The sequence below is a fragment of the Panthera onca genome, chromosome D3 (genome assembly GCF_046562875.1).
Source record: "Panthera onca isolate mPanOnc1 chromosome D3, mPanOnc1 haplotype 2, whole genome shotgun sequence".
In the NCBI taxonomy this organism is placed as follows: Eukaryota; Metazoa; Chordata; class Mammalia; order Carnivora; family Felidae; genus Panthera; species Panthera onca.
In genome coordinates, this window is record NC_138350.1 from 34,233,499 (window position 1) to 34,258,737 (window position 25,239).

A 25,239-nucleotide genomic window follows, 5' to 3' on the forward strand; every position below is an offset into this window, starting at 1 on the left:
TCTCCCGGCGATGGAATCTTAACCAGGAATGTCAGCCCCTAAAGGAAAGGGACTTCGCAATAACCGACGTGCCCTCCTGCCACGTTGGGCCGACTGACCTGCGCGACATTTTCGAAGGGCACGTTCCACTGTCCACAGGACGTCACTCACAGAAGAAGCCGCAGACCCGATCCCGGTCAGCTGGCTGTGCAGACGTGCTCCCTCAGCAGGTAAGCACCTATTGGGAAGGAGCACAGTAAACCCTAGAAACCAGCAAGGGGCACCAAGTCCACCGGGGCGAGGAACACACAGAGAGTCCGAACAGAAGGTTAGTTCACTCTTGGAAGCAGTATCAGACCAACTCCTTGTCAGCCACAGGACGCTACTTCAAAGAAAGAAGGTGCACAAAAAAACAAGATGCTTTTGTTTGTTGGTTTGTTTTTCCTCAAATGGCTGTCGAATTTATTTGTTTGATCAATAATGGTCCTGGCAAAAATTAGTTAACGAATGCGGAGACAGTTGTAATGAAATACTAATTTTAAAAATCCATGACACCTTGATAGAAATTAGAGTTTACACAAACAAAAAAGAAACCTTCGATATTGCCAGCAAATATAAAATAAGTGTAATATGACCGACAGGACAGCAAGAAGGCTTTTATACGTTTATATTTGACACCTGACCATATTTTCAGTCACCATAATATCTTCTCTCCAGATTTAAAAAAATAGTATGCTGATTTCTATAACAAAGCTTTTTTTCGTACAAAAATCAAACAATGGCCAACAAGTCACAACAGTGCAATAGGTAGAGAATAAAAAACCGCATCGAACAGGTGCTGAAAATAAATAGTAACTAGGAGAGGACAGAGCCCTCGTGGGGGGTTTGTTTCCATCACCTTGAGTGTGTGGGGTTTATCTTCACAGCCATGAGAGCTGACCTACCTCACGGGTGCCATTTATTCAGACAGAGCGTCACTGAACAAAGGTGCCCGAGAGCTGACCTCCCAGATGCCTCAGTCACCGGAGAAGTTACAGAAGCAAGAAAACGGGGTCGGGGAATCACAGCTATCATTTAAAGGAAAAGTTTTTTTCTATTGCTCAATCTTGTCAATTGGGAGTCCGTCAGCAGGTTCACTGAGATCATAGGATACGGGTAACTGAACACTTTTGTTTAAGAGCATATATGGCTTATTCAGGCAAAGAGACTTTTACATTCCAGCCCAAGCAAGCAATCTAAGTCATCCTGTGTTTAATGGAAGATCAGTCACACGAGAAGATCTCCGGGTTAAGGAACCGGTCCTCTGTGTGGAGGCCTCAGGTCAGGCGGCTACCTCCGACCAACCCACTGAAAAGCATGTGATCACCGGCAGCGAGGAGCCCGCAGGAGCCTAGCGGCTGCTCCTACACACGGGCCACGCTGCCCCGGGGCCAGCGGGCGGGCTCCGCTGGCAGCTCTGTGACAGGTCAGGCCATCCGGTGACTCAGGTTCATGGACTGGTTTAGGGCCGTCAAAGGAGAGGGTGACAAGGGTGGGCAAAGGTAACCTCAGTAACAGCCATTCTGGCCAGTCAGGAAATCTGAGGCAGCTCCCCATTATAGAATCTGCACCGAGAAGGTGTAAAAGGCACAAGCAAGAGTGACTAGTAAGCAGAGATCCCGGAGGGTGACACTACGGGGCAATCCACAAGGCAGGAACAGGATTTACCTTGTTTGGCTCCACCCCCCACCCCCCCCCCACCCCCCCCTACCCCACCGAGAGAAAGAGATCCTGATTCTGCTGTAATAAAAAAGCAAAGAAAGACGATTTTTGGTTTAAAAAGAAGCCACTCAAGGGTTAAAATAGTTTTAAGTTAACAAGGAAAATTAATCTTCAAATAAGCTGACACTATCTGGAAAACTCCTCTGTCCCCTACAAGCCCACAATGCGTGCACTGCTTTGTCCTCCCGTGTAACCTGAGCCTGACGCGGAGAAGTCATACGTGTGAGAGAAGAAAGAGTCTGAGGAGAAAAGACATCTTTACAGAATGTACAGCACAGAGTTGTGCACTCTGACTCTCGGGATTACAGTAAGATGCACGGGTCTCGGTGGGTCTGGGCTGCTCAGATGGGCGTCTCCTTCCTGTCTCTGCTCGGCGACGGCTTGGCCTGCTCCTTGGCCGCCTTCGGCTGCTCCTTAGCCGCTTTCGTCTCCTGGGCGCCGTCTCTGGGCGGCTGGCCGGCCCCGCGCCTCTCGGGCTCCTCGTCGTCCTGCCCTGGCGGCTCGGGCTTGGCTCGCTGCAGCTGAAGCAGGCGGAGCTGCACCCGCAGCTCGACGATGGCCTCTCGCTCTTCGTGAATTGCTTGATTCAAGTGATTGTTCTTTATCTTGAGGAACGACAAAAGAACAGTCGTCACTTAAGCAAGAAGGTCCAAAGGAACAGATTCAGGAATAGAGAACAGTTAGCAAGGGTGTGCTACACAGCAATCTATTCTGTTTTAGTCAACTCAGTTGTGAGACTGGAGACAGGAACACGGATGTGCAAATGAGACACGTCAACACCTCGACCCCGAATGCACAAAATTCAAGAACGAAACTGCTGCTAATTACAGAAGAGTGAACACATCTGGAAAACATAAATGTACCAAGAGAAAACAGTTCGCTTAATAATAATAAATATTTCAGTGTTTCAAGTAGGTGCATGTTTTGAACTGGCTCCTGACTAGCCCTTAAGTAAGCAGAAGATGAGAGCGACTCGACCGGCCATTAGAGGGGGACGTCAGAGACAGGATCAAATCCCAGATTTATCTCCAAAGTGAACGTCCTTTGTCTTTTGTGAATGGCATTACTTTACACCTGAGCTGTGCTACTGAAGCAAAAACTACAGAAAACTATCAGTTCTAAATGATCCGCGTGCATTCAGCAAAGTCGAGGTAGCCAGACAGTAGCTAATCCCATAATCCTACAAACCTCCCTCGGTAGCAGGCTACTTACTGGCTGCACGGCGCACCCTCTCCTCTCTGTGCTGTGGCACTTCTACGCAGCCTGCGTTTCCCAGGCTCCCTTGCGGCTACCTACAGCCACGTGACTGTGCCTCTGCTAACAAGGTATGAGCGGAGGCCCTTAACCACCAGGCATCCTTGGATTCCTTCCCCCTTCCTGCTGAGAGTGGGCAAGACCTAAGGCCACTCTGGACCCCAAATGTTTTCCAAGTGGGGGGAGGGCTTCCCGTGTGGAGGGTGGCAGACGTGCATGTCTGCCAGGCGAGGGACAGAACCGTCTTGTCCAAACCGCGAGAGTATCCTCTCTTACAGCGGCTACACCTAGATCCCAAGTACTACAATTCTGGAATAGATCTTCCTACTTAGGATTTTCATGTGGTCTGCCAAATGTTAGGAAAGCAAACTAAAGTGCCAACAGGAGGCCCTTGTAAAGAAGGGAAGCCACCTGGTGGCCCAGGCCTCAACCGCTGCTCTGCTTCTCCCACGACACACCCGTGGCCGTAGCCAGTGTCCTGGGACGTGGACCTTGGTGGGCAGCCCCTCGGAACTCTGTCCACGGGACTTCTGTGGGCGGCGGTTTTGTGCGGGATTCTATTTTCTATGCAGTGGGAGGCTGATTTGCCCCAGCAGCTGAGTGCACCGGGACGAGGGAAAGCAAGCCGTCGCCCTGTTCTTAGAGCAAGACGAGAACGGCTCTCCTCTCTCAACCCCTGAGGTACATCTGGAGACAATGATTAATCTGGGGTAAGCACGGGAACTCCGATCGCGATCACAGAAATCTCTTGCTTTTCACCACGCGGTTGCCTCCCCGATCCCTGGGGCCGACACACTGGCTGCTCCGAGGGTTAAGGGACAAGAGAAAGCTCTGTCCCCATTTTACCCACAGGAGAGTCAGGAGGCTTTTCGACCTCTTCCACCAGCATTGCTCTTTCTGCTCATCTCTGGGAACTGAGCCCAGATCTTTCGCAGCGGTTCGAGGGCAGTCGGGGCAGCCGCCACAGCCCAAGGACGCCCGCTGAGGCCACACTGTGCGGCGCGCCCGGCCGGCTCCGGTGAGACGTCCCCTCAACTCTCTCCTCAGCCTCCCGCTCGTTCCCACAGAAAGGAAGACCGCTGCTAAGGGAAACTTTCTGGAAGCCGGTGCTCACTTCTAGCTCCTCGTTCTGCCTCTGGAGGTCCTCCAGGATGATCTGCAGCTCCTCCTCGTCCTCGCTCTCGCTCTCGCTGTCGGAGGAGTACTCCTCGGTCTCGCTGCGGCCGTGCTGCTGGCGGCTGCGGGCGGGAGGCCGAGAGAGCCGGTGAGCAGAGGAGCGCGCCGCTGCCCTCCCGCCCTTCCTTCCCCTTCACCAGCGCTCCACGGGTCCACTCAGTGGAGCCACTTAGGAAGAAACGGTAAAGCTGACTGGTTCGGATGCCCAGTTCTTTTGCGTGGAAGTCTGAGAGCTGAAACAACTACGTGCGTTTTCCAGTAAACATTCCTGCGAACTTAAAACTAAGACCCTCTGCTTTCCTCTACCTCTGAATTTCAGCAATCTCAGCCCTGAGGCGTTCGATCTCTTCTTTTTCGGAGGCGATCTGTCGGCGCAGAAACTGCTCCATGGCTAGAAGCTCCTCCTGTTCAGTCAGGATCTCGTTCTCCTGAAATAATGACCACTGGTGAGCACCTTCGAGAGTATGAGTCTAGGGAATGTCACCTTTTTGGGGTCTCCTATGTTGCCTTAAATTCTTTAGCCCCATACGTAACACAAGTTATGGGAAAGCTTGTACTACAAAGCTTATAATCCTGTTTCCCTAACTAATGTCACGGAAAGGCTGAGAAAAAGTAGACTAAGTTATTTGGGAGGAATATCTAGCTTTTTCCCAAGACAAAAAATGCCACCTCAGAATCCCCTGTCCTCAATTTGCAAAGGCTCCCGATGAACCAGTACCCTGGGCACAAAGGTCAAGTGACTGTCTGTTTTTGATTCCCAGTCCCTCCTGAATGCCTTTCTACTTCTCAGTAAGGACCTCTCTCATCTATTTCGGGGTCAAGATAGAACTAGGAAAAGAAGGACCCAGGAGATACGCAGCTGGTGTATCACCCTAAAGCAAATCCTAGTAAAGGGAAAACATTCCAGATGAAATCTTTCCTCCTCACCAAAATCCACCGTCCTCCTCAACCCACGTCCCCAGAGATGATAAACAGTCAATATTCTGCTTTCACAGATACGCATTTCTAAAACTGGATCACCAAAGGGAAGCTAACCCCTCCAACCTATGAGTCTAGAAAAGAACCAAAGCAGACAAAATTTCAGAGGCAGAAATGTCAGGCTATAGAAAACAAGGAGTCGGAGGCAAGGGTCTACAGCATTTCCTTCTCAACTTCTAGGTATTGAAAGGATAAGCACCTGTGTTTGAACCTGAATGCCACTGGGGTCAAATTCTAGAGGGAAGTACTCAAAGCCTCCAGCAAGCACAAGCAAGCTCTCAGAGATGTAATATGCAGCGTTCCCTCCCCATGTGTTTCTAAACACAGATGCTTTCCCTTTACCCAGGGGACCCATTAAAGCTCATGTTCTGAAAAATGTCAGACTGAAAAACTCTGAACTAAAGACATAATCTGGGACTTTATCCTGTCTTCAGGGGAAGAGCTGTATTCCTGCTAGGTAAAACAATGTCCTTCTCAGAAGTGAAAGAAAAGGGGGACGCCTGGGTGGCTCAGTTAAACGCCCAACTTCAGCTCAGGTCATGATCCTGCAGTTCACGGGTTCGAACCCCACATCGGGCTCTGTGTTGACAGCTCAGAGCCTGCTTCAGATTCCGAGTCTTCCTCTCTCTCTGCCCCTCCCCCCACTAGCACTCTCACTTTCTCTCCCAGAAATGAATAAACATTAAACAAAAAAAAAAAAGTGACAGAAAAGGAATGGAACTTTTAAAGCTTTAGGTACCCCACACATGTGAATTTCTGGAAACACACGGACTGCCATCAGAACCTAGGACTTCATTTCTGGTTAACCTCTGGGAGTTTCCAGAACAGAGTGAGGCTGACTTGAGAAATGCAGAGAGAAAGAAAGGAGCTCATTTCCAACTCTATGCCTGGAATACAGTAGGTACTCAAGAGCTATTTATCAAATCAATGAATGAATAATAAAGCAATTCATCTCCAACAAATGAGTTCACCCACAAAGAATAAAATGAAAATATCTAAACAGGTGTTATCAGCAACAACAATCAGATAAAATCTATACTGTTACATTTCAAGGATCCCAAACTTTGTGGTCAGGAAAAACACATTTTAAAATATTAAAAGTCTGGGCGCTTCCGTGGCTCAATCGGTTAAGTGTCTGACTCTTGGTTTCAGCCCATGATCACATGGTTCATGGGCTCAAGCCCCGCGTTGGGCTCTGTGCTGGCAGGGCAGAGCCTGCTTGGGATTCTCTCTCTCCCCCTCCCCCGCTCACTCACACACTCTTTCTCTCTCAAAATGAAAGAATAAACTTTCATTTTTTTAAAAGTGCCATCTCATTAACATGAAACAAATTAATTACAACTCCCCTGTAAGTTATGGAAAACATTGTAACTCAGACCTGTGTGTGGATAAAATGAGATCAAGCATCTAGAACAGTGTCCAGGAAGTGGCAGTCAGTAGAGGATAGTTTCTCCTGAACACTTCAGCAAACACCACATAAAAGTTAAAACCAACAAATACAACAGGCATGATCCCATTAAAGCCACTTAATCATCTTTCGAGTTTCTTTAAAAGACTCACACCTCTGTGGTTGAGCTTTTCAAATTCTAATATATGAGGACCATTTACAGTCTTGCAACACACTCTTGAAGGACCAACGGGTCAAAGAAGAAATCAAATATCTAGAGATGAATGAAAGTAGAAACACAACGTGTCAAAACTACAGGATGAAGTAAGAGCAACTCGAAGAGGGAAGTTTATGGTGATAAATGCCTTCATTAAGAAAAAAGAAAGATCTCAAACAACGTATCTTTACAGCTGAAGGAACTAGAAAAAGAACAAACTAAAAATTAGCAAAAGGGAGGAAATAATACAGATCAGAACAGAAATAAATGAAATAGAGACTAGAAAAACAATACAAAAGATTAATGAAACTAAGAGTTGGGTTTTTTTATTTTTGTAAATGTTTATTTTTGAGAGAGCACACACGTGCACAGTAGCATGCACAGAGGGGCAGAGAGAGAGGGAGAGAGAATCCCAAGCAGGCTCTGAGCCTTCAGTGCAAAGCCCAATGTGGGACTTGAACCCACAAAAGATCAAGACCTGAACCAAAATCAAGAGTCAGACATTCAAACGACTGAGCCACCCAGGCACTCCAAGAGTTCGTCTTTTGAAAAGACAAAATTGACAAACCTTTAGCTACAATAAAAGGACTCAAAACCATACATGAAAGAGGAAAAACTACAACTGATACCGCAGGAATACGAAGCATCATGAGAGACTACTATCAACATTTATACACCAACAAACTGGATAACCTAGAAGAAATGGGTATGCTCTTAGAAACACAGTACCTACCAAGACTGACCCATGACGGCATAGCAAATCTGAACAGAGTAGTACAAACACTGAATCAGTTCTCAAAAATCACCCAACCAAGCAAAAACCACAACCAGATGGCTTCACAGGTAAATTCTACCAAACATTTAAAGAAGTAATGCCAATCCTTTTCAAACTCTTCCAAGAAAATGGAAAAAGGAATGCTCTCAAACTTCCTTTTATAAGGCCAGCATTATGATTACCAGAGCCAGACAAAGACACTACAAGAAAAGAAAATTACAGGTCAATATCCTTGATGAACACAGAAGCAAAGAGATCATACACCATGATGAAGGATTGATCTCTGGGGCGTAAGGATGGTCCAACACATGCAAGTCAATAAATGTGATAGACCACATTCACAGAGCACGCTGTTGGTAGGAATGTAAACCGAACCCAGCCGTTATGAAAAACAGAACAGAAGAACTACCATATGATCCAGCAATTCCACCTCTGGGCATATACCCAAAGGAAATGAAAAGAAGACTGAAGAGATACCTGCCCTGCCACGTTTACTGCAGCATTATTCACAATAGTCAAAATATGAAAACAGCTTCATGGTCAATGCATGAATGGATAGATGCGGGGTGTGTATGAACACACACAGACACAGGAATATTATTCAGCCATGAGAAAGAAGGAAATCTTGCCATTTATGACAATGAACCTGGAGGACACTATGCTAAGTGAAACAAGCCATACATAGAAAGACAAATACTGTATGATCTCACTTCTATGTGGAATGTTAAAAAAAAAAAAAAAAAGTAGAACTCCTAGAAGTAGAGTAGAACAGTGGTTACCAGAGGCTAAGGGATGGGGAAAATGGCGAGATGTTGGTCAAAAGATACAAAGTTGCAATTACAAAAAGATAAGTAAGTCTAGAGATCTAGTATACAGGCATGAGGACTATAATTAATAACATTGTATTAACTAGTGGAAATGTACTAAAAGAATAGATTTCAGGTGTTCCCATCACAAAAGAAAAAGGTAACTGTATGAGGAAACAATGTTAATTAGCTTCACCATAGTAATCGCTTCACTATGTATAGGTGTATCAACCATCACGCTGTATACCTTAATTATGTACAATTTTTATTCTTAAGAAAGGATCTTGCAGGGGCGCCTGGGTGGCTCAGTCGGTTAAGCGTCCGACTTCGGCTCAGGTCGTGATCTTGCGGTCCGTGAGTTCAAGCCCCGCGTCAGGCTCTGTGCTGACTGCTCAGAGCCTGGAGCCTGTTTCGGATTCTGTGTCTCCCTCTCTCTCTGACCCTCCCCCATTCATGCTCTGTCTCTCTCTGTCTCAAAAATAAATAAACGTTAAAAAAAAAAAATTTTTTTTTTAAAAAAAGAAAGGATCTTGCAAAGTAGAGAGCTTACCTGAAGCCAAAGTTTAGCTTACCTGAGCAAGGAGAATATTTATAACTTCTTCATTTTCATTCATTTCTTCTTTGGAAACATCCTCTTTTGAAAGACTGGCAATCTCTTGTGCAATCTTGGTTTCACACTCCTATTGGGTAAGACAAATGAAAAAGAACTGCTCAGCCCCTATGTAACACATATTCAACAATTCCACACCATCACCAAACTTCCTTCTCACTTCCCAGAATTGTAAAAGTAGCAGTAACGGTCAGGTGACCCGCTGGATAGATGAGCATTTGTTAACTGTGCTTCCAAAGTAAGGTGTGCATCTTAGTCTGTGGTCGCACTATGAAAAATGTTTAATTCTGGTTAACGTGCTCACCATTTCTGGAACCCATCCATATAAATGACCGTCTGTGATCTTTTTGTTTGTTTGGATGTTGTCAATTTTAAGTATACAATTCAATTAGTCTGGCAAATGAATACAGTTAAGTAACCAGCACAATAATCACATTACAGAACATTTCCATCACCACACAAAGTACCCTTGGGTTCTTCCACCATCTGCTGGCCTCTGGCAACCACTGACCTGTTTTCCATTGCTATAGTTTTGCCTTTTCTTGAGTGTCATATAAATTGAATCAGTCAGTAAGAATATCTTTTTTTATGTAGCTTCTTTCACTTAGCATTATGCTTTTTTTTTTAAGTTTATTTTGAGAGAGAGGGAGGGGGAAAGAAGGGGAGGGAGGGAAGGAGGGAGACAGAGTGAGAGAGTGAGAGAGTGAGAGAGAGAGAGAGAGAGAGAGAGAGAGAGAGATAATGAATATCCCAAGCAGGCTTCACCCTGGCAATACAGAGCCCAACAGTGGGCTCCAACCCACAAACCATGAGATCATGACTTGAGCCAAAAAAGCAAGAGTCAGATGCTTAACTGGCTGAGCCACCCAGGTGCCCTCAGCATAAAGCTTTTACTATTCATCTATTTTGTTGTTTGTATTGGTAGTTTGCTAATATGCCACAACATAAATGTACATCAAGTTGTTTATCCATTCACCAGCTGATGGACATTTGGATCCTTCCTGGTTTTGAACTATTATAACCAGAGCTGTTATGCACATTTCGTACATATATGCTTCGAGTGGGTACATATGCTTCCTTCTTTTAAATACTTAAAAGTGGGATTGCTTGGTCATATGGTAACCATATGTTTAACTTTATAAGAAACTGCCAAACTGTTTTCCAAAATTACTGTACCATTTTGCATTACCAAGAGCAACAATGAGCATTCCCGTTGCCCCACATTCTTGGCAACACCTGGTATTTTTATTTTTAATCATTCTTGTTGGCGTGTAGTGGTATCTCACTGTGGTTTCAATATGTATTTCCTTTATGATAAACGATGTTGAGCACTGTTTATTTGCATGTGCTTATTTGTCATCCGTACATGATCTTTGGTAAAGTGCCTGTTCAACTTTTTTGCCTTTTTAAAAAAAAATGTTTAAGAGCGTGTGCACACACACAAGGGGGAACGGGGGCAGAGAGGGGAAGACAGAGAATCCTAAGCAGGCTCCTCACTGTGAGCGCAGAGCCCAACGGGAGGGCTCAATTCCATGAACCATGAGATCACGACCTGAGCCAAAATCAAGAGTCAGACGCTTAACTGAGCCACCCAGTCACCCCAGCTTTTTTGCCCTTTTAAAAACTGAATTCTTATTATAACAAATGTACCATACTCTGGTGGGAGAGCAGAGGGTATATGGGAAATCTCTGTATCTTCCTCTCAATTTTGCTATGAACCTAAATCTGCTTAAAAAAAATAAACTCTAAAAAAAAAATTTTGTTGTCTCAAGTTTTTTATATATTTGAGTCCTTTATCAGGTATGTGTTTTCGCAAATATTTTGTCACAGCCTCTGCCTTGTATACTCATTTTCTTCAGTGTCTTTTGAAGAGCATGTTTTATTTTTATTTATTTTTAATGCTTATTTATTTTGAGAGAGAAGAGAGAGCATGTGCATGTGTGAGCAGGGGAGGGGCAGAGAGAGAGGGAGAGAGAGAATTCCAAGCAGGTTCTGTGCCATCAGCGTAGAGCCCGACGCAGGGCTCGATCTCACGAACTGTGAAATCACGACCTGGGCTGAAACCAAGAGTCAGGTGCTCAACCGACTGAGCCAACCAGGTGCCCCTGAAGAGCAGGTTTTAGAATGCTGATGAGATGTAATCTAACAATTTTTTTTTTTTTTTTTTTTTTAACAGTTCATGGGTATTGTGTCCTATTTAAGAAATTACTGCCTGACCTGAGTCAGAGTCAGTAAGATCTTCTATGCTTTCTTCTGGAAGTTCTTTTTAGGTCTTAGATTCACTTTGACTTAGTTTTTGCATATGCTGTGTAGAAAGAGTCAAGGATTTTGTTTTGGTCATTCTTTTTTTGCATACAGATATTCAATTGTTCCAACACCATTTGTTGAAAAGAAAATCCTTCCCCATTGAATTGTCTTATCATCTTTGTGGAAAATTAACTGCCCATATATTGGTGGGTCTATTTCTGGACTTTCTCCTCTATATGCTTGTCTTTATCCAACATCTACTATCTTGGTTACTGCAATTTCAGAGCAAGTCTTAATATCAGGTAGTACAAGTCCTCCAATGTTGTTCTTTTTCTACAATTGTTTACATCATTTGTATTTTCACATAAATTTTAGAAGAGCTTATTAATTTCTACAAACCCACCTGTTTAGATTTTGATTGGGATTAAATCCACAGATAAATTTGAGAAAACCTAACATTTTAACAATATTAAGATATATCACTCCACCTATTTCGGTCTTCGTTCTTCTTTTTAGGTCCAATATCTGATTGCTCATTGCTAATATACAGAAATACAGCAGACTTCTGTGTATCTAGTCTTGTATCCCACAATTGTGCTAAATTCACTTATCAGTTTTTTTATAGATTTTGTATGTAGACAGTCATGTTGTCTACATATAAAGGATTTTTGGGGCGCCTGGGTGGCTCAGCTGGTTAAACGTAGGACTTCAGCTCAGGTCATGATCTCACGGTTTGTGAGTTCAAGCCCCACATCGGGCTCTTGGCTATCACAGAGGCTGCTTTGGATCCTATCTTCTCTCTCTCTGCCCCTGCTTGTTCTCTGTCAAATAAACATTAAAAAATAAATAAATAATTTATTTCTCAAGGTTGAAATCAACTTGACAAAACCTTTTGAGAATTTTATAAATGAACGAGCAGCTATAAAGAGTTAGCATAAAGAAAATTGGTAGAGTAAAAGTAATCCATCCTTTCTAAAGTGCTCTGGTTTGCTCTGTCACAATTCTTTTAACCAAGAGAGAGGAGAAGCAAGAGTAATGAAAACCAAACATACGTTATCCCTGTCACAGGTCAGAGACCCTTCACTTCAAGTCTGAGAGGCAATGCCACGTGGGTAACAATTACAACCATGAGGGCTAATCGGTCAGTCACTGGTTCCAGACTGAAGCATGAAGAGAACAACGACAACAGGCATAGGGGGAAAAAAAAAAAAAAGACAGATAATCTGGTAAGCAGGAGAAAAGAAGGAAGAAAAACACACAAAGGGCTTTTGCCAGTCTGCCAGTCCTAGAAGGCATGTGCAAACATCTCATGTTTCCTCTCTGACAAAGCTAACTTCCACATAAATGCAAATCTCTAATCTCAGAGCAACATAAATACATGAGCTGTCTTTGTCTGTTAGCACAACCACAATGGTGACCCACCACTGATCATGCTCTAGCAGTCTGATGGATGCTGACTAACGTTCCCTGGAAGTACTGTGGGGCCCGCCATTGAATCTGAACACAGGTTGTAAGAGGGTCCAGAGATCTGAGATCTCAGCCTTTTGGCTAGGCAACCCACGGCCCCAGAACCAAGCAACATACACGATAGGCAACCCACGGCCCCAGAACCAAGAAACATACATGAGAGGAGATGAAAAGTCTGATTCGTGTGCCCCAAACTTAGCAGGAGTCACAGGCTACTCTTCCTTTTATGAGGTGAATAAAACTGCCTCCTCATGTTTCCCAAGAGCTGACTCAAAGGCTTCAAATTCCCCAGCAGTCTCTGAAATGTATCACTATCCAATTGCTTCTGTTTACAAGTACAACCAAGCAGGAAATGACAAAACAGCTTTTAGTAAAATCATCTGTTTGACTTAAAAAAAACAAAAACCAAAAAACCAACTTCCTAAATAATCATTTCCCTGATACCAAAATGAAGGATCAATAATCCAGAACTGGGAACACTCAGGGAACTTTACTTCAGGAGACACGTACATATTGTGTTTTAAGAGAAACTTAACTTTAAAAATTCCAGCGCATTCTGTTTATATTCTATTATCGACATGACGTACCAAAATGCCAAATTTACTCACTTGTCTCTTAGCTTCTCTCAGTTTCCTTTTGAGGGCTGTCAAAATTCTTTGTACTTCCCATAATCTTTCTTCTTTAGATAAATCCTTTATCCCAGCCTGCAAATCTCGATGTAAACAATTTAAAAGAAACTCCTAGAAAACAATATACCACACACTGAGTGGTATCCCATGTCTCATCATCGTAAAATAAAACCATATGAAATTTCTAAAGATGTACAACCATTTTTCAATTATTAGTAAGGGAATGATATAATGGCATGAACTATTTTTTTCGAGGCTATCACTGAAAATCCTTTTTTGCCTGGGCATTAGGTTCTCATCATTAATTTACATTGGTTCAGTAACAGTTCATTCACATCCCTTTCCCACAACACATCAACAACTAATGATGGGAGCTCAGAGCAGATAAAAGGAAAGAAAACCAAGCAAAAATTTGATAATATGTATGCAAATAAAAAGTATAACAATAATCAAATATAGGTAGATTTCTTGGCCCTGAATTTCGTAATCAGTTTTGCTAAACACACACACATCAAATGAACGGTATTTTCTGTCAAAACAGAATGGTGGAAAAGCACTGGATTTGGGGTCAAATTCTGGTTCTACAGTTTACTAAAGCCACGTGACACAGTGAGTTAATTTCCACAAGTTTATTTCTATCTGGAAAACATGGCTGATAACAGCAACCCTGTCCAGATAAGTTAACACTTTTGGACTCCTTACAACGTGTCTGGCACCATTATCTCATTTATGGTAGTAATCTTCATGCCAAACCACAAGATGACCCATTTTAAAACGGGATCATCAAGGTTAACAGAGGTTAAGCAGTATGCCTAAAAATCAGTTAACTTTAACCACAGCAAGAATTTAAAGCCAGGTCTTTCGGGTTTCAAAATCTGTATTCTTTCTACCACAATATTCTGACTTCACCGGCATGAAATAGGGCCAGGCAGAGATTTCTGCCCTCAGAGTGCCACGAACAACGTGCCCAACAATTTCCAGACCCACAGAAAGTGCTCAGTGAACAAGAGCTCCTCCTCCGAACCATCCCTGTTGATCATCATAATCATCCAAAAGGGTCAGAGCAAAGGTAGGCTCTTTAGGGTTGAAGGTGGGGCTGAGCACACACACACCTGTCTTCTGATCTCCTCCTTGATGTTCTCCTGGGTCTCTGGCAGTGTAGGCATAGTGGCCATGTTAGACCATCGAAGAGGTTTGGTCACTTGCTTTAGTATCACATTTCCAAAGAGCTCTTGCACATGTGTGAAAAACACATATAGGACACGATTGCTAATCTAAGAAAAAATAAATAAAAAGATTTGCAAAAAAAAAAAAAAAAAAAACCAAAAAAAACAACCAACCAAAAAAACCCCAAAAACCTATTCAAATTATCATTTTATTTCATTTAATTTGTGTCTGCTGCATAGTACATCCTTTAATCGTAGACATGGGAGTGACTTTTTTCCAAGGCAGTGACTGGACATGCTCTGCTAAATTACTGACCAACTTAAGAGAATGGAAAAACAGCATATATTTAAGCATGTATTCAAGCACCATAAGGAATTTGAAAAAATAAATAAACAAAAGGACAGGAAAAAGGATGCAGAACTCAATGATCATCAATTTTCTCTCTCTTTTTTTTTTTTTTTTTTTTTTTAGCAATACTGATCTTAAAAATCTTATGTTCTTTACTCTCGAGTTATTCTGAGACCTTCAACACATACCAGTGTATGTAGCGAGGGACAGGGCAAGGAAGAGTACCGGGAGTTGTCAAGCTGGGCTTGACATGAGAGCCATTACTCCGGAAATCAATGCTTTGCAGGCACATATGCACAACCAGTGTTTAAATATCACGTTCATATGCTAGGAGATCAGGACATCAATTACTTTCTACCTAAAACTTAACAACACACTTGAACCTTCTATGAAACTATCATCCCTACTATAGTAATATTAAGTAACAATATAATATTTACCAAATTCTGAAATTCTGACTAGTCTGAACGATCAAACTGAAATGTGAGAAACATTTTGCTTCCAAAATACAGTCAATGAGCGATGAAAGAATCTTGAATACAAGAAAATACACCCTTACAACAACAGTGCATTGTAACAATGGCTGATAATAACCTAGTATACTGGTCAAAAAGAGAGCTTAAAATAATACAAACATCATCACTTCATTTTTTTTGCCTTTTGTGTCTGGCCTGAATAAAATATGGAGCATACCGTATAACTCTAATTAAATGACAATAAACGCTCTGTGCCAGCACCCAGTCAACAGCAATAAACAAAGGCCAAGTATTTATGCTGTAAAGAGACACCAATTAACATACTACCAATTCCCTGAAATGCCTCCTCAGATTGAAATTCTATAAAATCCTTCTCTAGGATCTATCTTTATGAATGAAATCATCAGGATAAATCCCTGACCAAACAAATGATGTCAGGTCCCTCTGTGCTGGAGTCTGATATAGGGTGTAATATAATTAAGCAATGAAGCTTAATGAAGCTATTTGAAGAAATAAATGAAATCTCCCAAAGTCTACAGATGAACTTTGTAACTGTGGGTACCACGGGCTCCTCCTCTACTCATGAGGGATCACTGTCATCAGGAACTGGTTTGGAGAACCACACCAAAGACCATACAACACTCAAATTGCACAGCTACATGCTAGTCATGACACTGTCCGTGTTCCGAGAGAACAAGACCAATACTCTAGTATCTACTTTTGCTGGTTAACTGCTTGGTGTGCGATTTAGCAATAGAAAATGACTCCCCAGGGTCAGCATCAGAGGGCACGTGTGCAGGGAAGGCCATGTACCTGAACAGTTGGGCTGAGCACTATAGAAATGTTCTGTATATTCATTTTTGTTTCCAGTTCCTTCGCGATAACATGGTCCATGTGCACGACCAGCCAAGAAATCAGAAGATGGTTACATTCTGGCAGCTCTTTGAGCAAGCGCTGGAATTCCTGCACCTTCTCGCTCTCCGTGCTCCGCCCACAAGCCTCTTCAAAGCGAGGCATCAGCTCTTTGGTAAGCAGATTCTCGGGAAGGTCTCGCAAATACTGCTTCAACAAACTGGCCACGGTGTTAGGCTCGTATTCTTCCAAATTTGGAGACTCCTCTCTGTCATAGGCTGCTTTCAGCTCGTCCACCTTTGATTTAATTCCTAAAAACATCCAAATTCCGAAGGGAAAGAGGGTATCAAGAAAATAATCAACGTTTATTTTTTTTTTTTTTTTTTTTTTTTTTTTTTTATTTTTGGGACAGAGAGAGACAGAGCATGAACGGGGGAGGGACAGAGAGAGAGGGAGACACAGAATCGGAAACAGGCTCCAGGCTCCGAGCCATCAGCCCAGAGCCCGACGCGGGGCTCGAACTCACGGACCGTGAGATCGTGACCTGGCTGAAGTCGGACGCTTAACCGACTGCGCCACCCAGGCGCCCCAAGAAAATAATCAAACACACAACTTTTTTCACCATGACACCCACTGCTGTGGGAAGAGATTTGAGGAGAGCCAAACCTCTAGTTATGAAGCAATGACCTGCTCGAGGTTCGTACAATTCCTCCGTAAGGATGATAACATAAAAGACTACACTGTGAGGGTGAATTCAACCAAAAGCTAAATGATACCAGGAAAACTCAATATTCAGAACAAAAGTCGGAGCAATCAGGGAATGTTTTAAGTTTTAAAACATGCCAAGTGATTCAAGGGACATTTTTTTTTTTTTTTTAAAGCTAGGTAGGTAAAAATTCAGGCAAAAATTCAACTACAATCCAAGCATAAGTCTTGCTCCCCAAAAAAGGGCCAATGGCCTTTTCTAACAAGTCACAAGACTGACAACATACAGCACAACTCGGTATTTATAAGCATGTTCCAACAAGTTGTAGGTCATTACTTTTGATAAGCAAACGTTGTATCATAAATACAAAAGGTGGGTTTGCTATCTAAACACACTCTGTGAAAAAAAAGTGTCCATTAAATAATCCCCAACTAATTTCTATTTTTAAATTTGAATTTTTGTATATTTTCTTAATCTGGAACACAGCTGGAACCACCACAAAAAAAAGCGAAACTTGGGTTTCTCAAACCCAATTGTTTTGTTTTTCTTACTGCACAGAAACACTGACACACAAAACGGCTGTTTTTCAAACATTTTATAAGTTTTGAAGCCCTCGGTCCAATCTGAATTTACGTGATATGGATTCAGTGCCAGCAAATGCTCATAAAAGCACAAGGAAGCTTTCTGTTGTGTTTAACACTTGAAATTCTAGGCCAATTACCTGAAACAAGATTAAGGCTGAGAGACTGTAATGGTCCAGGTGCAAATGCTTAAGTGTCATCTAACCTGAAGAGCATTTTATAATCAATAGTGCTTATTACATCTGGGCTTCTTATCTTATGTGAAAACCTTCCAAAGGCATTACAAAAAATGTGTCACTTATCCAGTGCTGACAAAATAAAATCAATAACTCTAAATATGAAAGTAACAAAATAAAGCTTATTTCTGTATAATCTTCATTTTGACATAAAAGTTAGAAAATAATCCCCATTTTCTTACTTTTATGACATGACTAAAACATGGTGAGTGATAACTTTAATTGAATCTCTTAGCAAAGACCTCTTCTCTCTCTCACATGTATTTATATGCATCTAATTTTTCTCTCCAATAGTGCCTACCCAGAAAACTGCACAAGTAAACAATTAGAATGTCTTTGGTTTGTTGTTACTCTGAAGTTATCAAAATTGTTTTCTTTTTAAAGACTGGATGCTTAAAAAAACATCTCAGGTAGAGAGAGAGCATACACAAAATGATATGTATGTTTTAAAACTGGAACTTATAGGGGCACATGGGTGGCTCAGTCGGTTAAGTGTCCAACTTTTGTTTTATGCTCAGGTCATAATCTCATGGCTCGACAGTTCGAGCCCTGCATCAGGCTCCGCAGTGACAATTAGAGCCTGCTTGGGATTCTCTCTCTCTGCCCCTTCCCCACTCACACACATGTGCATGCACATGCACACTCTCTCTCAAAATAGATAAACTTAAAAAAACAAAATAAAAAATAAAACTAGCACTTATAATAGGAATAAGAACCAAAAACTCTCCAGCAGAAAACAGTCTTATGAGCATTCAAAGAAAGAAAAAAAAGTCACAGCCATTAACTCTAATCCATGGTATCCTGAATATAGCACACTGTCAGAGCTTAAAAAATGATAAAAAATTGATCAAAGCAGGAGCTCAGCCTCCAGGAATCAATGATCAGGGGAACAGCTCCCTTTGAGTGCTCTGACACACAAACAGAGTTCTGCAACTCCAACTCCAAAAGAATGCAAACATCAAAAATAGGTCAAAGACAAAAGAATCCTTTGAACAAAGCTGTAGAAACTCTTCAGAGAAACTTTCACCTAAAACAAAATTCCTTCCTATCAGACTCAAGTGAGAGAAGCAGCTATGTTGGTATTATTTAAATCTTTAAAAATCGATTCATCATTAGTTTTAAAAGTCAAATTTTCAAGTTCATTTAAATGTGTTTATTTTCATGTTACTAAAGAATTATAAATTCAAATGCAATGCCCTATCTGTGGATTATATTTTCTATAAAATGGTAGCATGTTAGCCAAAATATTCTTAACAATGATACGCTAAGGGGTACTATGTTAAGGGTTCCCCAATTATCAGAGATGCCTGTCCTTTCCCCAAAAGCCAAATATATCAAATCTGCCCTCTAAAAATTGATTGTGTGAACCAAATCAATGGAAAAACTAAGTGTAATGTCTCTATATTCTAAATGTGTATGATTTGACTCACCATGAAAATGTGTGACCAACAACAAGTTTTATAAAATAGATCTCCAGAGGCAGCTGCGTGGCTCAATCAGTTATGTGTCCAACTCTTGATCTCGGCTCTGGTCATGATCCCACGGTCGTGAGATGGAACCCCCACATCGGGCTCTGCATTGACAGTGCAAAGCCTGCTTGGGATTCCCTCTCTAACTCTCTGTGCCCTTCCCCCACTTACATGCACACTGTCTTTCTCTCTCGAAATAAATGTGTTAAAAAAATAATAATAATAGGGGCTCAGTCAGTTAAGCGTCCGACTTTGGCTCAGGTCACGACCTCGCAGTTCGTGGGTTCGAGCCCTGCGTCAGGCTCTGTGCTGACAGCTCAGAGCCTGGAGCCTGCTTCAGATTCTGTGTCTCGCTCTCTCTCTGCCCCTCCCCTGTTCATGCTCTGTCTCTCTCTGTCTCAAGAATAAATAAAACATTAAAAAAATAATAATTAAAAAAATAATAATAAATAAATAGATTTCCAGTATCAAGAACTAAATCATGGGAAAGTAATGATTTAGAACACAGATGTTGCCACAGGTCAGGACTTCCATCCTGTACAGTACAAAAGAAAGAAATAAAATCTTTTTTCTTTAAGTAGCATACATTTAGCTGGATTTTAGACATCCAATATGAATTACATTCTTGCCAAATAAGAAATATGAACTTTCACATGTATGGAAAACATAAACAGAAAATCAATTTCACTAATATATGTAATAGCTGCACATGGCTGACAAAAACATTGACATTTGGGGCCTAAACACTTAGCAAGTAACATTTCACGTTCTTTCAGCCAAACTCAGGAAATACATTCTATGATTAGGTCAATAAAAGTGTCTCCTGGCCAAGAAGCGTCCCTTAACCAAGATAGCTTTCCTTGTCCTACTGATCTCCTTCACAACACTGAGCCCTGCTCAGAGGGAAGGAGGTGAGAAGAATAAAGCATAGTCTGAGGGCACCCAAGTGAAGGGACATGACTCATATACTTTGTTTAGACTCATCCGGGCTCCTGAAAACTGTGAACAACTCGTGTTTCAAGGCTCCTGATAGAAGAGAATATCACAAAAAAAGCAAACTGCTAAAACACACACACACACACACACACACACACACACACACACACACAGTGTGGGGGATTTCTGTGCAACTGGAAGGACTGAGGAAATGAGTAAGACTTATTAGGAACCATGCCACAATTTTCCTCACAAGTTCTTCTTTTCCCTTCCTTTGAAAAATGGAAGTGAATTTTTAAAAACCCCTAAGAGAAGCGCGTGTGCCCAATACCTGAAACTCTGTAGATGCCTTCACACTTCATGCCATACTTCTCTACATAATCTACACATTCACGGAAAACCGCTGGCAGCCGAATGCCGTCGTACATCATGGTCCTCTCTACTGCATCGGCCAAAGGAACTCCAAAAATGGGTTTGAGGTTCGGAACGTCAACCTGAGGCACCTCTGGTTCCTGAATTGGCTTCTTCTTTTTCTTCTTTTCCTTCCACTGTTTAACAACATCAGCTGCTGTCAAGTCTTTTGACTTCTTCTCTTTATGTTTCTCTTCTTTGTGCTTTTCTTCTTTATGTTTTTCCTCTTTGGGTTTCTCTTTTATTTTAAAATCCTTCTCTTTCTTTTTAGAAAAGCTGGGCTTCTTGAAAACATGGATTCCCTTGGACCTCTTCATTTTGGAAGGACTTTCAGCCTCATCTCCAGAGCTATCTTCCTGAAAGGCAGCATAGCCTTCAGCTGCCAAAGAAATGCAGGGAATATAAGTCATACACCTGTTTCATGTCAAACCGTCCATGAACTTTTGGAAAACAGGACCAAAAACAGTGCCACCTGGGACTGGCTACCTTGCTTTTCACTTCATGGCCAATCCCTCCTGGGTGCTGCCAGTCATGAAAGGGGTTTCTTCTCAGCTAACATGAGATGCTGCACTGACATCTCCTGACCACAAGAGGGCGAATGCGGCGTGCCAGGCACCTTTGTAACCGGGTTCATGTGTGTGCCCGTGGAATTTTGGCAAACCAAACCAAATACTGTAAACACACAACAAAGGATCTGCAGAGAGGGCTAATGCAAGGAGTCCTTCTATAATATATGATGAAAAATGATGAAAAATCATCATCTGAATAATGGCCTCTTATTTAGATTTTTTTTTCATATATCTGGTCCCTGTTATTGAAGCAATCTGACACCACGACACAAATGGCCCTGCCGTTCAGATGCTCCAGCCGTTCCCCTGTCACACTTTGCCCTCCTGTCACTAGCTGTGAAGTTCTTTCTGGAGACCAGCAGAGGCTGAAGTCTCAACTGGGTGGAGGGCAGAACCAGGAAAGTTCCCTAATCTCTGGATGGTGGCCGAATGCATCAGCCCACTTCTCTGCATCTTGAGCCCTGGTTTTCACACACTGACACTTGTTTTATATCCTATCGGTTATCCTACTTTGGTTTGGTTGTTATTTTAAAATATGATTTTCCTGTTCTTTTCTTTAGCCAGCTACCTTAATAAGCCATTTCATAACGAAGATTAAATTTAAAAATTTCACAAATTACCCTCTACTTAAAATACCACAAACGCCACAGCAACCAGAAGAGCAGAAATCTTAAGGGCGAGAATACCACGATACAGAGCAGCTGCAGCTCTCAGACGCTGCTGGTGTGACTGCAATCTGGTACGACCACTCTGAAAAATCGTTTTGCAGGATCTACTAATGCTAAAATAAGCATGGCCTTTTAAGAGAGCAATCCCACAACAGAAATGTATAACCACGTACAACGACATTCACAGAAGCACTATTCACAAGTCAAAAACTGAAAACAACCCAAATGACCAATAACAGAATAGACACACTCTAGCATATTAATGCAATGAAACAAAATCCAGTAATAAAAACGACAAATTACTGCCACATGGAATAACACGGATGAATCTAACAAATACAACTTTGGGCAAAAGAAACTAGACACAAAAGGAAATATGCTTTCATTTACATAAATTCAAAATCAGGCAGTTTCAAGCTATACTGAAAGAAGCTTACCTTTGGGAAGTGTGGGGGATTCCCTCTGCAGGGGTAATGGGAGGGAATTTCTAAGCGTGCTGATAATGCTCTATTTCCAGATGCTTGTAATTACAAGGACGCATGTCCATTTTGTGATAGCTCATTCAAGTGGCACACAATTTGTGCATTCTATCTCAATGCTATGCTTCAAAACCAAATTGACTTAAGTATAACATGAAACTCAAAATAAATCACCTCATTTGCTTTTAACATACTAAAGAGCTATGCTTAAACAATTTGGCTTTCCTACAGAATAGGACCTATAGAGAGAATGCATTGTGGCATCTGCTTAAGACAAACAAATAACTACCTTTTTCACAGTTCCAGTAAAGTTGTACCCCAACTGGCCTACACAACCCAGCCAAGAAAGTAATATTCTGTAAGGGTAAAATTTCAATATCTACTTTTTATACATTATTTAAAATGACCCATTTACGAAACCTTTACCACTTCTGGAAATTCAGTAATTTTGTTCGCAAGACTAAGACCCTAAGATACAACTCTAGTATACAAAAATTGAGACCCAGAAAAGTAAAGAACAGAAAATGCCAAACAAGAATCTTTGCAGACAGCAGGCACAGTGATTAGAGTAAAAGTTTACCCAAAATATACCAAAAGCGTAGAGAAAAATGGCACTTACTCCTTTTTTCTTTTTTCTTAAATTTTCCTTTTTTCTTCCCATGGTCTTTCTCATCATCAGACACTATGTCAGGAGGCTCATGAAGGCTGTCATGGGGAGGCGAGGGCTCGCCAGTGCGGTACAATCCGGGAAACTTGGTAGGGCTGATCTCCTCAGAGCTGGGGGTTCGGGTAAGACCACTGCCATGCTCCACCCTGCGGTGCTCACTAGGGCTGCTGGTGGGGGGCAGGAAGCACTCAGTCATTCTGCCTCCCTGACGAGACAGTGAGGAGGGTTTCTCTGTTACCTATCCATTACACCTGCACAGAGGGAGAAAAGATCATCAACACCAACCAGAACACAAAAGCACCGCACAAAACACGGCGATTAACCTTGCATTTACAAATCAAAAATATTTTTCTTTACAACCCTTTTGAAAATACTCGTTCATTTTAACATCTCAAGTTACATTCCATTCATCACACATTTCAGTTCTCAAAGAGGCAGAAAGCACTGGCACCTTTAAGTATTAGAAAAATGAACCAAATGAAAATGGGAGTTCTCAAAGTCGAATACAGAGTTCCTCTTAAAAAGAAGGGGTTTCATTTTGACTGTTTTATCCAACATGCAATCTATTTTTCTTTAAGTCATGAAAAAACAACCATGAATAATAAATTACACAGACAGCTTAATACAACTACACATGAATAGTTCAGAATGAGAATTAAAATTTACAATATTTATAGCGATGTATTTGATGATTCACACAATTATAGATCACTCATTATAGTTCTACAGTGCATGATATTAGGTAGTTCATGTGTTGATAATAACTTATTTTGTATTGCAGTTATGTTAAAAGAAACAAGGGAACCCTTATTTGTTCAATCCGAAAAGACACTAAATAGATTCACTAGAATGGACACTATACAGGACAAATGCAATAAGAGTTCAAGATTTGGTCACTTTTTCTTCCTCTTTAGACAGAGGTAACACAGTCTATGTACATTATTCAAAAGTTACTTGGATTATTAGTTCTTATTCCACTTTAATATCTTTATGATACTCCTTTGGAAAACTATTAGAATCACTTGTTTCTCTTTGCATTCACTTTTAAGGTTATTTTGCAATTTAATAAATCCAAGAGCCCTAAATGACAAGACTAATAAATCTGACCATGAACACACTCAAAAGAAAATGTAAAAAAAAAAAAAAATTCTGCAGGGCACCTGGGTGACTCAGTTGGTTAAGCATCTGACTCTTGGTTTCAGTTCAGGTCATGATCTCACGGTTTGTGGGTTCAAGGCCTTCATTGGGCTCTGTGCTGACAGCGTGTGATTCTCTCTCTCCCTCTTTTTCTGTCCCTCCCCTGCAAGCTCTCTCTCAAAATAAATAAACTGTAAAAAAAAAAAAAAAAAAAAAAAAAAAAAAAAAAAAAAAATTTGCAATAGCTAAGTTCTTTAAAGAGCTAAGAGCTCTTACAAATCAGTAAAAATATGAACAAATCAAGACACCTACACAAAGGACATGATATAATTCACAGAAAAATGACTAATATCCATGCAAAAAGAATGTTCAGGTACAGTTCTAATTTTTAAAGTATAAACTAAAACAATAAGTTACTTTTCTAATATCAGACTGGCAAAGAACAAAAAAGTGTATAATACCCAATGTTGATAAAGATATAAGCAAAGAAGGACTCGTGAGACACTCTACTAATGACAGAAGTATAAATTAGCACAATCTTTTCTGAAAAGCAATTTGGCAATATCAAAATATAAAATGTACTCTCTGATCCAGGCATTCCTCTTTCACGAATTTATCCTTCACATACATTTTTGTAAGAAATCAAAGATGTGCACATGAAAATATTCATTTTAGCACTGTAAAAGCAAAAACACGATCATCTACGTAGGCTATCAATAGATCAATTCAATTATGATTTATCCACATAATGGAATATAAATTAACACACAGTTTCTGAAAGCATGTAAGAAATAGTTAACTATTGGGGCGCCTGCGTGGCTCAGTCGGTTAAGCATCCAACTTTGGTTCAGGTCATCTCACGGTTCGTGGGTTTGAGCCCCGTGTCGGGCTCTGTGCTGACAGCTCAGAGCCTGGAGTGTGCTTCAGATTCTGTGTCTCTGTCTCTCTCTGCCCCTCCCCTGCTCACACTCTGTCTCTCTCTCTCTCTCTCAAAATAAATAAACATTAAGAAAAGAAAAAGTTAACAATTATTAACTCTTGGAAGTGGTAAAATGGGAGAAAGATTTTTATTCCTTCTATGTAGTTTGAAACTTACCATGTGCTTTTATTACTATTATTGTAAAAAATTGAAAAAAATGAAAAAAAATGTTTTTAATTTCATAAAAATCATGCAGCATTTAAAATCAAGCTTTTAGTACTATTTAATAATGTGGGGAAAAACAACTTTATTTACAGCACAATATCAATATT

General features: G+C 41.3%; 1 protein-coding gene across 5 annotated transcripts in view; it reads right to left on the reverse strand.

Moving 5' to 3' along the window:
* Positions 1-485: 485 nt before the first annotated feature.
* RALBP1 (ralA binding protein 1) overlaps positions 486-25,239 on the reverse strand; it is a 49,029-nt gene continuing 24,275 nt past the window's right edge. For 4 of the 5 annotated variants that reach the window (XM_081790770.1, XM_078435422.2, XM_081790769.1 and 1 more), the window contains exons 2-10: positions 22,804-23,102; positions 20,389-20,847; positions 16,091-16,440; positions 14,399-14,560; positions 13,266-13,397; positions 8,906-9,013; positions 4,477-4,598; positions 4,109-4,232; positions 486-2,345 (exon numbers count right to left, since the gene is read on the reverse strand). In XM_081790770.1, coding sequence (XP_081646896.1) covers positions 2,082-2,345; positions 4,109-4,232; positions 4,477-4,598; positions 8,906-9,013; positions 13,266-13,397; positions 14,399-14,560; positions 16,091-16,440; positions 20,389-20,847; positions 22,804-23,047 — 1,965 coding nt within the window. In that variant the 5' untranslated portion in view covers positions 23,048-23,102 and the 3' untranslated portion in view covers positions 486-2,081. The remainder of the gene's footprint in view (positions 2,346-4,108; positions 4,233-4,476; positions 4,599-8,905; positions 9,014-13,265; positions 13,398-14,398; positions 14,561-16,090; positions 16,441-20,388; positions 20,848-22,803; positions 23,103-25,239) is intronic. The other variant, XM_078435423.2, reaches the window with a different exon arrangement.